Source organism: Triticum aestivum, chromosome 3B (genome assembly GCF_018294505.1).
Source record: "Triticum aestivum cultivar Chinese Spring chromosome 3B, IWGSC CS RefSeq v2.1, whole genome shotgun sequence".
In the NCBI taxonomy this organism is placed as follows: domain Eukaryota; kingdom Viridiplantae; phylum Streptophyta; class Magnoliopsida; order Poales; family Poaceae; genus Triticum; species Triticum aestivum.
In genome coordinates this window covers 69,350,536-69,365,243 of record NC_057801.1, presented here as the reverse complement: position 1 = coordinate 69,365,243, position 14,708 = coordinate 69,350,536, and the positions used below count along the sequence as shown (strand labels likewise).

Below are 14,708 nucleotides of genomic sequence, written 5' to 3'. Positions count from 1 at the left end.
GCGGTATCCGCTTTGATGCGGCAACCGATAGGGGAAAGGACACATATTATGGTTACACAATGGACATATGGGAGCTTGGCTACGGACACGATTTTAAGGTCCCTTTGTTTAAGTGCAAATGGGTCAATCTGTCACGAGGCGGGGTACAAGTAGACCCACAGTATGGAATGACAACAGTGGATATGAAAAATCTTGGCTACACTGGCGAACCGTTCGTCCTAGCCAATGATGTGGCACAGGTTATCTATGTGAAGGACATGTCTACCAAACCGAGAAAAAGAAAAGATAAGGAAGTGAATACATCAGAGCCAAAGCGCCACATAGTTCTTTCAGGAAAAAGGAACATCGTGGGAGTGGTGGGCAAGACAGACATGTCTGAAGATTATGAAAAGTTTCATGAAATTCCTCCCTTCAAAGTCAAGGCTGACCCAAGCATCCTGATAAACGATGAAGATTATCCATGGTTACGGTGCAATAAGCAAATGACACAAGCGAAGAAAAAGTGAAGATTTTCTCCCACAACTATTATGATGATACCATGCCAACTTTGTAACAGACAAGTATGATACCATTATCCGTTTTGTACATGCACATGCTATGTGGGTGAAATTATGATACCATGCCAACTTTCAACTTTATTAGAGTTCATTTGAAATGCTTTAATGTCTTATGGTTCGGCCATCGTAATACAATTAATCCTAGTTCGCTCCTTGTCAACTATGTTCTCACCAAGAACACTCAAGAGGGCAGCCACGTGGGCCGTTGGTCCCGGTTCGTCTAGACATTTTGGTCCTGGTTCCACACACGAACCGGGACCGATGTGCCTCGCCCCTGGCCCATGACCATTAGTCCCGGTTTGTGCCACAAAACGGGACTAAATGGTTGGTCCTCGTTGCGGTCAGAGTTTAGTCCCACCTCGCCAACCAAAGGGCGCTCACACCGGTTTATAAGCCCCTCCCTCTCTGCCTCGTTGAGCTCCTCTCAAAGTGAAAATAGATGCCCTTATACAGGGAATTTGACCTAAATTCATACTGAATTTCTCTAAAATTCATAGAAATTTATTATGAATTTAGGTTGAATTTTCTCTATAGGCGCATCTATGCTCATTTGTTAGTAAAGTTTATCACAAACTTGTGATTCACACAAATTTCAAAGAATTCAAATTTTAAATATTCAAATTCTAAATTTAATGGCACTAACAGAAAGTTTATAATTTTTCTAAAACTAATGGCACTAACAGAAAGTTTATAATTTTGCTGACCTAAAAGCAAAAAGAATTAAAAAAATAAAGCAAAAAACAAAAGAAAATAAATAATGCAAAAAACAAAACAAAAAAACTGGAAAAAATATATTTTTATAGTAAAGTTAATCCCAAACTTGTGATTCACAAAAATTTGAATTCAAATTTGAAAACTAATGGCAATAACAGAAAGTTTATAATTTTTCTAAAACTAATGGCACTAACAGAAATTTTATAGTTTTTCTAACCTAAAAGCAAAAAGAATTAAAAAATAAAGCAGAAAACAAAAGAAAATAGATAATGCAAAAAACAAAACAAAAAAATGAAAAAAAAACTATTTTTATAGTAAATTTAATCACAAACTTGTGATTCACACAAATTTCAAAGAATTCAAATTTCAAATATTCAAATTTGAAAACTAATGGCACTAATAGAAAGTTTATAATTTTTCTGACCTAAAAGCAAAAAGAATTAAAAAATAAAGCAAAAAACAAAAGAAAATAAATAATGCAAAAAAAACAAAAAAATAGAAAAAAAACTGCCACCTATTGGGCCACCACGGCCTGAATACGACTAGAAACCCAACCTGGGCCAGGAATCAGGCCCGTAGAAGGCCCAATAGGCCCACAGACAACATAGTGTGACATTAGGCCCGTAAGCCTGCATTTGAGAGGAGCTCGAGAGGGCAGCCGCAGTGGGGCTTATAAACCACTCTGAGCCCCTCTTAACTAGCGAGGTGGGACTAAACTTTTGGCCGTGGGCAGCGCAAGGCCTTTGGTCCCGGTTGGTGGCACCAACCGGGACTAAAGGGGGGCATTAGTCTCGGTTGGTGGCACCAACCGGGACCAATGCCCTTCTTTAGTCCCGGTTGGTGCCACCAACCGGGACAAAAGGGCGCTGCCGAAAACTAGCCTTTGGTCCCGGTTGGTGGCACCAACCGGGACTAAAGGGGGCATTGGTCCCGGTTGGTGCCACGAACCGGGACCAATGGCTTTGCTATATAAGCAAACATTTAGAGTTTTTCAGTCATCTCTGCAGTTGCCCACGCCGACGACGCCGCCAGGCTGCCAGATTCACACCCCGCCGATGCCGTCGCCGCCCGCGCCCCACGCCGTCATCACCACCCCGCGCCGCCCCGATGCCGTCGTTGCGTGCCAACCCGCACCGTCGCGGTCACCTCCCTGCATCGCCCCGATCCCGTTGCCGCCCCGCGTCGCGCCCCGACGCCGTCCCCTGCCCCACGTGCCACCGCCTCTGCCTCAGGCCGGCCCCGCCCCGCGTCGCACCCCGACACCGTCGCCGCCCCGTGTCGCCCTGACGTCGTCCCCTACCCTGTGGGCCACCGCCTCTGTCTCAGGCCGGCCCCGACCTTGCCGTCGCCGACGCCACCCATAGTGAGCCCTCGCGCCCTGCCCTGCCCCCTGCCGCCACCGCCGCCCATAGCTAGTGATGCTTTTTTTTGCATATATGTTGATGATATATGTATGTATGTTTTACTTTCCTTGCAAAAAAAGATATATGTATGTATGTATGCTTTTTTTATGTATGTATGCTTTTTTTGCTAGCTAGGAAAGTATGTATGCTTTTTTGTATATATGTATGTATGTATGTATGCTTTTCTTGTATGTGTATATGTATGTATGTATGCTTTTTTTGTATGCATATATGTTGATGAAATTTTTTTATATATATGCAAAAGTTACATTTTTAGAAAAGTTTTATATATCTAGCTAGGAAAGGAAGAAGAAGAAAAAGAATGAGAGGAAAAAGGAAAATAAGAAGAGGAAGAAAGGAGAAGAAGAGGAGTAATAAATAAGAAGAGGAAAAAAGAAGAAAAAGAAGAGGAGGAGAAGAAGAAAAAAATAGATTCTTCTTCTCCCTCTATTCCTTTCTACTTCTCCTCTTTTTTTCTTCGATCTTCTTGTCTATTCCTTTCTTCTTCTCCTCTTTTTATTTCTTCTTCGTTTTCTTATGTTTTATCGGGTCTGTCGTCGTCGATATACCCCTCCCGATAACTTCAACACGAGGGGGGTCGATATAACCCCCTCCCCGATAATATTATTTTCCCATGTACGTATGTCGTCCCTGTCGATATAACCCCCTCCCGATAACTTCAACACGTGGGGGGGGGGCGATATACCCCCTCCCCGATAACGTTATATATGTCATCGTTGTCGATATTACCCCCTCTCGACTGTGATAACTTGTACCAAAACTCTCGAAGACACCCAAACCCTAGAAAAAACGATGTTGGTCTCCTACCCCCTCCCGCCGCGCCCCTACCCGACAAACTATCTCGAGGCCACCCCCTCTCGCTCGACCAAAACTCTCGAGGACACCCAAACCCTAGAAAAAAACGATGTCGGTCTCCTACCCCTCCAGCCGTGCCCATACCCTTGAAGTGTTGCCGAGGCCACCCCAAACCCGGAATAAGCTCGGTCTATGTTGGCCACTCATATATCCACCTGCTGTCATGTTTGTGTAATAATTCCCATGTTGTCATATTTGCAGAAACAATGGAGCACATACGAGACGAGGAAGCAGAAGAGGTGTTGGGGGACATAATCTTAGCCGGAGGTGATTTCTTGTCGTATCTTAACGACAATGATGGTCTGGAAGAATAGGGTGAAGATGAAGCAGGCTGAACAGGGTGAACAGGGTGATTGAAGAATGGAGGAGGAAAGACATGATTATCATGGCTCCGGTGACCCAATGACGGTGCAAGAAGGAGACCGTGATGACAGCTCCGGTGACCGAACCGAGTCCGGCCAGGTATATATATTAGTTAAGCCTGTGCTGACGAGCTAATTGATGCATTTATTGTTTTGGTATATGTACACATATTAATTAACTGTCGTCTTTCTTCTTTTGTTCTAGCCCTCCGGATTAAGCACAACTTCGGTAAAGAGACGAGGCCCGAAGAAAAAGTTGTGCTCGGATGAAAGGTTTGAGATCACAGCAATCGCGCGCGACGGCGAACTGATTGAACCCATCCGAACAAAGGATGCATTTTCTGCTCAATGATGGGTTCTTGTTAGGGACAAGATCCTGATCAGCATCCACCAATGGTATAAGCCTAAGAACAAACACCCTGAGGTGTCTTATGTCAATGATATGCAGAAAGATGATCTTTGGACTGAGCTGAAGGCAAATTTCACCCTACCGCCAGAGGAGGATCTGGAGAAGCTAGTTAAAGAGCAATTAATCAAGTCTCATGCTCTTAAGAAGATGGCAGGCCTATTCAGGAGGTGGAAGAATGAGCTGAAAAGGTTTATCGACAAAGAAGAGACACCAGAATTCATTGGCAAATATGAGAAGATCAGAGATCACTGGCCCGCATTTGTGGCCCACAAGACATCGAAAAAGAGTAAGAAGATGTCGGCGACAAACAAGCAAAATGCTGCGAAGAAGAAGCTTCACCATCACACGGGGTCAGGTGGCTACCTCAAAGCTCGGCCTAAGTGGGCAAAGGCTAAGAATGATCTGCTTGATAAAGGGATTGAACCAGAGACAATGAACTGGCCAGACCGTTGCCGGACTTGGTTCTTCGGGGCTGGCGGAACCTTGGACCCTGTATCAGGGAAGTGCCTTTCAATGGACAAGCAAATGAAAATACCAGTCAAGAGGCTTCAACACTATATCGATGCAGCGCAGGAAGGGACGTTCGTTCCAGACAGAGAGAACGACGAGCTCACAATGGCCCTCGGGAATCTTGAGCACCCTGGACGGACATGAGGCACGCCAGGCTCCGTTCCGTGGAAGGTTGGGTTTCCGGACGCAGGCGGTTACAAATACCAGGAGAGGAGGAAGAAAGTGCAGCAGACCGAACTGCAGGCACTGCACGCAAGGGTACAAGTGATAGAGGAACGAGAAGCAAATCGCAGCAAACGAACAGCCGAAGCTTCCCCCGAAGCTACCCCGCCATCTCAGCGGAGAAGCAGCATGGCTTCCACTGAGTTGCTTTAGCCGGAGCATGTCTTGACGGCTCCTGCTAGCTACCCCGTGGATGCTATCATGGAGTCTCAAAATTGCCACCTGATGACGCAATGGCAGAACTTAAAAGTCAAGGCGGTTGTCGGCTCTGTTCGACCTTCTGAACCCGGTGCAACTTTTCACTGTCGTCTGATTCCAGAAGGATATGCTAGGGTGACTCTGGATGAAATAACGGAGGGATTTGAGGACCTCCAGCTTGACCACCCTACCGGTGAAGGGGAGACTCGGCTCAGTTCTGCTCTGAAGACTCCATGCCTATGGCGGAACAAGTTCATCAACTTTCTGAACTGGACGCCTCCGCCTCCTCCTCATCCTCCGGCGAGTCAGGGAACTCCGCCTCCTCCACCGCCTCCTCCTCTGGCGAGTGACGATCAGGGTACTCAGCCTCCTTCTCCGGCGCGTGGCGGCACTCCGCCTCCTTCTCCCCCTGCACCGGCGCGCCCGAGCAGCCAGCAGCCTCCTCCTTCTCTGCCTCACCAGCAAGGGCGGAAGAGACCCGCCGCCGCCCCGGCTGCTCCGGCGCGTCGTAGTCCTTCTCCTCCGCCTCGTAAGCAAGCACAAAAGAAGACAGCCGCAGCCGCTCCGTCTGCTCCAGCGTCTAGCAGTACAGCCAGAGGCAGGAGGCAATACAGATACGATCCACCTCTCAAGCCTCTAGAGAAGTTGCCGTACGAGAGGACCGAGGAGGAAAATGCGAAGATCGTGCAAACCGAAGTGAAGGACTTCTTTGAAGGGTTGAAAGCAAAGAGACATCCACCTCCGGAGGAGAAGGTAGATCCGGTGAAAGCAAAGCGCACTATCGATGCCCTGAGGAAACCACCAAAGTCTCCGCCGAGAACCAACTATGAGCGCATTACTGAACAGGCATATCTTGAAGCGGAGCGGTTGGGAAGTACTGCCAGTGATCAAAGATTAAAAGAACGAGCAACTGGAAAAAAAATTTCCCAGCTCGGCGAACAAGCAAAGCAATCGTGCCCCCCGCTCAATGTGTCTAGCGACATCATCGCTAATGCTCCGGTGATGGTGCCCGGTTATAGCAATCTTAGAGATTACTTGCCTGACGATGTACATTTTGATTTCGTGGAGGTGGATGAACACAGATACGAGTACGGGAAGCCTCTCGTCAAAGATGAAAAATCTCTAACAACGATGATGCAAAGATTCCATAATTGGTACATGAAAACCTGCAGAGAGTCTGGGGGACGAATACTTTTTATCTGAGAATTAAAGAGGAGCACGACCTCGTTGGAACTGATCTGTTGCCTGTTCCATTTGAGGAGTTCTTCAAGTTCTTCAATCAAAAGGCCCTCGATAAATTAACGGTCTTTTGCTCACTACAACAAGACCCCTGCTATAGCAACACTTCTTTCCGTATCTAAAAGCCCATATATGCGTTGCTCGTGTCTTTACCAACGGTTTGAGATGCGTAGCCTTATCCAGTGTTGCTAGAGCATAATGCAACGCTTATATTACCGTTGGTAAAAGGAACCGTTGCAAGACTACAACAGATAAAGCAGACTTCTACAACAGTTTTATATGTTGGTGGTTAATGTACAAGAATCAAAATCCCATTATTTGGCAACAAAGAATTTCCAACGCTTCAAGTGTTAGCACGGATATAGTGTGATTTTTTGGGGTATTATTATTATTATTATTATTATTATTATTATTATTATTATTATTATTATTATTATTATATGTATATCTAATCAATGCTTCATGTAATTGTGTATTTAAAGTGAAGGAAAAACAAGAGAATATACTGACAAGAGGAAGAAATCATATATCATATATGAGATAAAATTGTTGGATTACAATAGTGGATATTACAAAAGGAACATCATCCAAATGTGAAGCATAATCTAACTATTTTCTTGACAGTGAAATTTAACTGAAAGAATCCATCAACATCCCTACAACTTAACTAAAACTTGATCGAGGAACGACATCCAACAGGAAGGTCATCCCCACAACATAACTAAAACTGGAAGCATCCATCATTGTCACCATCATGAGGCAGAACATCAACATCATCGTTGTAGTACACTTGACACGCACCCATATACTCATCCATTTATCTTTTGAATCTACAAAAAAAGAAAACAAAATGGACTGTTAACAAACAATGCATTGACATGATGCAAGTAATAACAGAGGCAAGATATTAGTCATGTACAAAGGTTGAGGGCCATGCAATTTTTGTTTTTTCTACATTACCGAGAGTATTACAGTTTTCGCGACTCCCCACCAAATATTCAGTTTTCACAAGTGCCATATCAACATGCACCGCCCAGAATTCATTCCTAATTTCAGCACCATCAAGGTTAAATTCAGGATCACAACTTACAATTGTAGCAAGAGCTACATCCCTGTTATGGGTTTTTAGGCTCTTCAAGAATACTTTAGTTCCTGGCTGTTAGAGAAAATCAAAGTAACCATATGAAAAAAATAGAAACAAATGAATGAGCACTCTTACAGATAATTCACTAGCACCCAACCAGCTCAGGGAACCACAATGAGCACTCTTAGTGCTTGCATTAGCACCTTTTTGTTGTTTTTTTTGGTCTCGACAACAGTCTGATAGCAAAGAAGAAGTAATAAGCAAATAAACAAGCCAACATTATAGTTTGAACAGAAATGTGTATGTGATTATGAAAAGATACTAGTTTGTTTGCAGCAGAAGTTTTTTCTCCCTAACGTGCACTGACAGTCTCAAGCAAAGTTTCTTTGTTCTGAACAGCATTCTGATAGCAAGACGGCCAGTAGATACATAACCATCGGAGCAATGTATTTTGAACATATTGTATATGGTAACGGAAATATACCTTATGTGCAGCAGAATTTATTTCCCCTTGCAAAGCACTGAAATTATGATCATAAGTTTCTTGGTTCTGGACAACATTCTGATAGCAACAGGTAAACACATACAAATGGGAGCACTATAGTTTGATCATTATTTTGTATATAGGACTATGATGATACCTTGTGTGCAACAGAACATTTTTCTAGTTGCCGTGCACTGCCACCATTATGAACCATAGTTTCTTTGTTCTAGGAAAAAATGATACACATCAAATTTTGGGTATTGTGTATGCAACTGCAAAAAGTGCAAGCACAACAACTTAAAGCTCACTAATGACAAGTTCTAAAGAGTATTTAAGTAGACAAACCTTATCTGAAACAGAATTCTTGTTTGATGCTTGCAAATCTACATCGCTTGATCCACTTGGCTTGTTCTGTAAATTATTTGATCGTTTTTTAACAAGTTGGAGTCCATCAACCGGAGGAGCAAGCACTCTCTACAGATAGCATGACATAAATATTAATTGAGAAATAATTTCTAGAGATAAATTTGAGGAATTTTATTGTGTACTTTGACAAGATACAAACTTTTCTGTTTGAGTTGTGTCCATCAACCGAAGGTTCAAGCCCAATTGTAGCCATTGGATCCGAAATTTCCTATGATATGAATATAGAAAGGTTAGTCCAAAAAATAAATGAAGCTTACAGTTGTTAGAAATTTACCTGATTTGGTTGTCTTTCCATTCTTCTCATCTAGTTCCATAATTTCATCTACAAAGCAATTACAACATAAATATGGCGAGTGCAATGTAAGGCAACATAGAACAAGCCAGTAAAGGATATTAAATGGATTAAATTTTACCTTCACTTGATCTAGTATAGCCTTTACATTTGTTTTAGTTTTGAGCAATCTCCAATCCTTGTAGCTCAAGCAACAGAATGATCCATTCCTTGCAACTGAGCCAAGAAAGTCCCCAAGATGTTTAGCCTATTTTCCAATTGGCTGATCTATGTCATTGCAGCGAACCATTATCCTTTTCCCTTTTGGAAGGTTCCAAATATATTTCAGCTTCCTCTACTTACGCCGTTTTGTTTCTGCATTTTCAGCTGAATATATAGAACCATGAACTATATGTTACGATGAAGAATAATCAAATATTGCAAACGATAAGTAATGAGCAACAAACTTACCATATTCATTTTCATCAGCATCATCACAACCTGTGAAGCCTTCTTCATCGTTAGTAGCTTTTTCATGGACATCAGATGATTCGACATCTTTTTCAACAGAACTATGATGTTTGATCGGTTCTTCCATCATATATTCTTCATTGGATTCAACAACATTAATTCTTGTCCGTGACATATCTGCTCCAACATTAAAATGACCAAAAGTTTAAGTAATTTTTGCAAGACAATATTTTGTGGTCCTACTCGACCTTATGACTGTCATCCCAACAGATGTGAAGATGGTTAGTTCAGATTTCAGCTCAAAAATCATATTTTCAAGTAATTACTACCCCTGCAATCAACAAAATAAGTCTGACCACAATGTACTTGATGTGGTATGGTGCTTAACTTGGTGTTTGCTGGGGGGAGGGGGGCACACATGTTTAGGTATAACACTATCCATAGATAGTAAGAGGATGACAAGGTCAAGGACACCCATGTTCATTTTCTTTTCTGTTAAGGAGGTTTGGTTCATGCACAACCAATATAGCGCTGATGCTATGTTAGTCTCAAGTCACTAACATTTATTTTCAGAACAAGTGCGTTGTTCTGCAGACTGGACTGTTAGTTGTGCTGCTGCACATCATGTTCTGATATTCATAAAAAAATTAACATTCAAATTATTGGGCGCTGCAGATCATGTTCTAATACTCATAAGAACTAACCAAACTATATATACTACCCAACAAGAACATGATAGTCAGAATTTGAGTTCCATAAAGAAAGTCTATGAAGAGATTGAACTCACCAAGGTAGTAATGGTGCAGAACTAGATTGAAATACTGCACGCGTCCGCACCTAACACCCCAGCAGTTACCAGGAGCAATCCACTCTATCTGAAGGCTCCCTAAAATTCTAAACCAATAACAGAGGACAATTATCAAACACTTGGTGTGCACTACCAAATTCAAACAAGAGGAGAGTAATTAGAAAGCATAGAAGGGACAGATCTGAACCGAGAAGGGGGGAGGAGGCAAAATCTTCAAGTCATACTAGTATTTACCTACTGTTTCTGTGAATCGGGTGTGAGGATTGATCTCCTTGCCGTCCCAGTTCCTGAACAAGACACGCCTATTGTGCCTTTAACCTCAGTGGTGGAATCGGCGGGGCGAGCTATGAGACCCAGGAAGGAGGGCAGGCCACGATTGATCTGCTCAAGAAGGGATCCTTCGTACAAGAGGAGGAAGGGAATTGCGTTGATATGGGCGAGGGGAGGTGGAAGGGAAGTGCGTTGATATGGGGGAGGGGAGGAGGAAGTTTCCGATTTTGGTGGCGTAGTTACCTCCTCGCGAGAGCTGATGGTCATGAAGCGCGCATACTTATTTTCTTTTGACTAGAATTAGTGGCTCTTGGCGGGAGAGAATAGAGGGAAAGGGAAAAATTCGTGCAAAAAAATGACTACAAATTTGAAGCGAAACAAATTATAATATTTTTTATTATCATCTGGCCCTTGACAGACACTTGTAAATATATTTGTGCCAAACACAACGTGCTTCTTCTATGTTTGTACAAATTCAATGCAAAATGGATGAACTAATAATGTTTTCTATTACTCAAAACGGGCTGATTGGCCGACCTGCTGCATCTGGTGTAGCCGCTCAGCTTCCTCCCCTCGTTGACCACAGGCCAGCGTCGGCCATGAACGTCGCCCCGTTCCGCCCGCCCCTCCCCCTGAGGCGGCGCATAGGCCTCTGCCAGCACGGCGTTTACGAGGACCCAGTCCGGCGAGATGCCCGACATCCTGAACACGACACGGCGCTACGTGTTGCGCTGGTCAACTGGCCATTCCGCCGTCAGGACACTGCGGCAACGTTCTCGGCAACCTCGTCGAGGAGGGGCGGCTGATGATGCTCTCCATCATCCGAGGAGAGCAAGACCTTCCTCCTTCAACGACGCAGAGGAGGACAATCGGCCAAAAGATCACGCGCTTCGGACACCACCCCCCTTCTCACAGTCGCAAACAGGTGATGCATCGCGGAAGTCGTGGCTAGAGTGAAAACTGACGAGATTGCTCAAGCAAGGCGGTGGCCTTTTGTGCTGTTGTCAAGGTAGCCGCGAGCGTAGGGTGGTGTAGCTGTGATCGAGGTAGTCATGCGAAGAACGCCGTGGTCGATGTCGAGTCGGGGTGGCCGAGGTCGAGGAAATCACCATGGAGTCACGGGCGCAAGGAGGCGTCGGGTTAGTCATGGGCACAATGGTGTCAAAGTAGTGGTGCGAACAACGTTGTGGTCGATGCCGAGTCAGGGTGGCCTGCGTCGAAGTAGTGGTGTCGAAGTAACGGGTCAAGGTAGCTGGCGGGAGAACCTCGGGGCGGCAGTTAGTTGACGAGCGGAGGAGGCGCGATGAGCTGGTTAAACGCGGGCTCGCCGAACGGGACGTGTGCATACATGTCGTGGGCGCGGCCAGAGCGGGCTGGACCGAGTGGGGCGGGACGTGGGTTCGTGCCCTGGCGGTGCCCTGGTATAAAGCCCTCTCTGTGTGCGGTGTAACCGTGTGTGGTGTCAAGTTTGTGATCGGGAAAAGGCCGTTGTTGTGGCGGCGATCGTGCACCGAAAAAGCTCGTTGTATCTACCGTGCGCTCCTTGTTTTTTCTCCTCCTTCTTCTCGGTTCCGACGGAGATATAGAGGTGATCACAGAGAAGAGACGAGAGGGCGCGCATAGGCGAGCTAGGGCTTCGGCTGCGAAAGTGCCTTTCTGCTCCCAAGCTCAAATGAGCTCGGTGAACAGTAAAATAAAAAAAAAATAGAACAAATTCAAAAAAAAATCCTATTTTATTTTTGGGAGAAACATTGACAAAAGTCTACGTGCTTGCAAAAACTCGTCATGGAATTACATTCCTGTAAGGCATGGTAAAAAAACAAATTCAGTGCTACAAAATGATTTTGAAAGTATCGTTTTTAAAGTACCGATTTTGTTATTAGAGTACAAATTTTGTTTTTTCTGCTACGCCTTCTAGGAATGTTATTTCATGATGAATTTTTGCAAGCACTTAAAACTTTTGTCAATGTTTCTCCCAAAAAAATTTGGAATTTTTTGATTTTTTTTCAATTATGTTTTGATTTTTACTGTTCACCCGAGCTCATTTGAGCTCGGGTGCAGAAACTCTGCGTCCCTTCCAGAGCCAAAACTGAGATTATCCATTGTTAGGACAATCTTAAATTTCACATTTATGTAACTATATGCTTCTTATTTCTCTCTTCTTCTTTTTTCTTTCTCACTCTTTGTTTTCTGAACCAAAAACATTATGCAGCTCACACTTTATAGATACTGCAACACATGATGTATTGGAAAGAAGACAACCAACACCAATGTATTGATCGAGTTCATGGAACCAGCCTATTTATCACTTCTATGCTGTTCGTGGAACCAACATATTTGGGATCAAGTATTGACACTTTAGCCTGTCACACCTACAAATCTTCTTGTCTGAATTATAAAGTACATAAACATCAACGAAAAAATAGCAATAACACTAATGAATTCGTCACTTCAACTAGGCTCCACATATTCAGATAGGTGTCTTTTTCATGCCATCGAACCTGCATTCAGAAGCAATAGTGGTAAGTTTCATGTCCAGATTTACATAAGTTCAGCAATGATACTAAGAATGTAAATAACAGAATCACATTAGAACCTGACTACCATGCAGCTTGGTTTGTAACTTGAAAGCACAATTAACAACATGGCAGTATCTCTTTCGTACTACTGTCCATTCCTATGCACAGCATGCTGCACACTAGTTAAACATGATACTGATTCCTATTCTTCGTAGTTAGCCACAAACAGTTAATCGCGTCCGCAAGTTCCTAGGTCAGCGATCAGAAGGCCGTACAGAACCGCACACACTTATTGATCCGGTCATGTAGCTCCTTAGGTGTAGGCTAGCTAAGTTAGATTCAGTTGCGTAATGGTCAAAACTACGGTAAAACAGTAGCAGCCAAACATATCGGTAGTTTCATGAAAACTGAGAAAATTGATGTTTTCAGAAACTGTAGTTTTTTTATGAAGAAACCAGGAAAAATTTAGCATTCAAAATTGGATCGAACACAACAATTTGAAGAAAAAAGGGACGCATTCGAACTACTTCCAACTGATTACTCTCTGTCAATGAATCTAGTAGATCTGCACTAACTTTCCTCACCATCAAAGAGAAGTGCCGTGCCTAGCAACACATCGAGTGGGCACTGTAATATGAGCCGCAAGAGGCTGAAGCAAGGCCAAATTCATCTGACTAAACAAAAAACCTGAAGATACACTAGCTTGGTGAAAGCAGAACTATCCTAGGACGGCCAATCTGAGATGCCTGTCATGATTCTTTTGGAGATGTAGCCGTGGCTGTGTGCACTCTCAGGAACCACAACCACATGTGCGACAGCAATGTAGGGCACCCATTCAGCGATCAGGATGAGCAAGAACACCTCAATCAGCTGCGCTATGATCCGCATGTTCCTTTGGGGCAATCCAAAAGTGTCGACCATTTACAGAGCCACAGAAAGGCTGGTATCTTGGTCCACATCGAACGGGAACTCGGCATTCTTAAAACAACCACTGGGATCAGGAAATCTTAGCCATAAATTAACATGGTCGGTGACATGCATATCGCCTTTCAGTGAGAATTCACCCTTCCATAGCATGAACCTGGCAGACTGCCGCCCATCTTCATTGCCAATACCGAACTTTTGGAATACTGCGGTATTTTAAGAACTGCACTACTAAACTAGGCATTACTGCATATAAGTTCCATAATGTAATTTCGTTCAAAGCATGGAGATTCAGAGATCAGGGGACGCCGGGATGTGGTACCTCTCTGAGTTGAGCAGGGGATGGGGATTGGGGAGGACCGGAGGATCAGCGGCTGAGGAAGCGGCCGCGGAGCGCACTGGAAGTGGGCGACTCCGGCAGTCCGGTCAGCCGGGCGTGGTGATGCGCCCTGCGCTACTGCGCGGACAGCAGCTGGCCGGGCACCAAGCGGGGCAGGCAGCGGCAGGTCACGGGTGTCAGCCTTCAGGCCGGTCAGGGTCAAAGGGCAGTCTACCTGTGGCTCCGGGCGACCGGGCAGGGACGGCGAGGTAGGCGGCTCGGCTGGCTTCCAGGCGGCGGATCGAGTATTTCCGAGACCGGAGAAACAGGGTTGACCGACCAAACGTGGCTGCTTTCACTTCGGCACGACACGACGAGCAGGCTGTTACTGGGCTTATTTTTTTTTTCTTCAAGCCCATCTCTTATATTACGTGTGTGTGGTATACAGGCTGGGCCAAACTTCCAGGGTGGAGCGTGGCCCACCCTGTGCCTCCTCTCTCCAATGATCTGGATTGGATAATAAATGGAAGCACACAACTTGGCGCAGAGCAGACTCCCCTCTCGTTAGGGTTTCTTCCTCCTCTCGGCGACGGCGACGCCTAACCGTAGAGATCGGCTTCCTCCCCGACCCTTCCCTTCTCC

General features: G+C 44.6%; 1 protein-coding gene and 1 long non-coding RNA gene across 19 annotated transcripts; both read right to left on the bottom strand.

Annotated features, from left to right (window-relative positions):
• Positions 1 to 6,996: 6,996 nt before the first annotated feature.
• On the bottom strand, positions 6,997 to 10,542 carry LOC123064815 (uncharacterized). 18 transcript variants are annotated; one of them, XR_006430815.1, is made up of 11 exons: positions 10,269 to 10,542; positions 10,014 to 10,120; positions 9,227 to 9,403; positions 8,898 to 9,142; positions 8,759 to 8,806; positions 8,624 to 8,692; positions 8,404 to 8,532; positions 8,059 to 8,284; positions 7,897 to 7,977; positions 7,710 to 7,810; positions 6,997 to 7,536 (listed from the first exon to the last, which is right to left on the bottom strand). XR_006430815.1 is itself a non-coding variant. In XM_044488218.1 (10 exons), the coding sequence occupies exons 5-10, from the start codon at positions 8,786 to 8,788 to the stop codon at positions 7,927 to 7,929; spliced, it is 426 nt and encodes a 141-aa protein (XP_044344153.1). In that variant the 5' UTR covers positions 8,789 to 8,806; positions 8,898 to 9,142; positions 9,227 to 9,403; positions 10,014 to 10,120; positions 10,269 to 10,542; the 3' UTR covers positions 6,997 to 7,926. The 18 variants fall into 18 exon arrangements, 3 of the variants coding, with proteins under 3 accessions (XP_044344153.1, XP_044344151.1, XP_044344150.1); XR_006430807.1 differs by having other exon boundaries at positions 6,997 to 7,320; positions 7,451 to 7,536; positions 7,710 to 8,284; XR_006430813.1 differs by having other exon boundaries at positions 7,897 to 8,284.
• A 2,008-nt stretch (positions 10,543 to 12,550) lies between these two features.
• LOC123064814 (uncharacterized) lies at positions 12,551 to 14,394 on the bottom strand. Its single transcript, XR_006430803.1, has 2 exons — positions 14,070 to 14,394; positions 12,551 to 12,805 (listed from the first exon to the last, which is right to left on the bottom strand). It is a non-coding gene; the product is annotated as an uncharacterized lncRNA (long non-coding RNA).
• Positions 14,395 to 14,708: the final 314 nt, after the last annotated feature.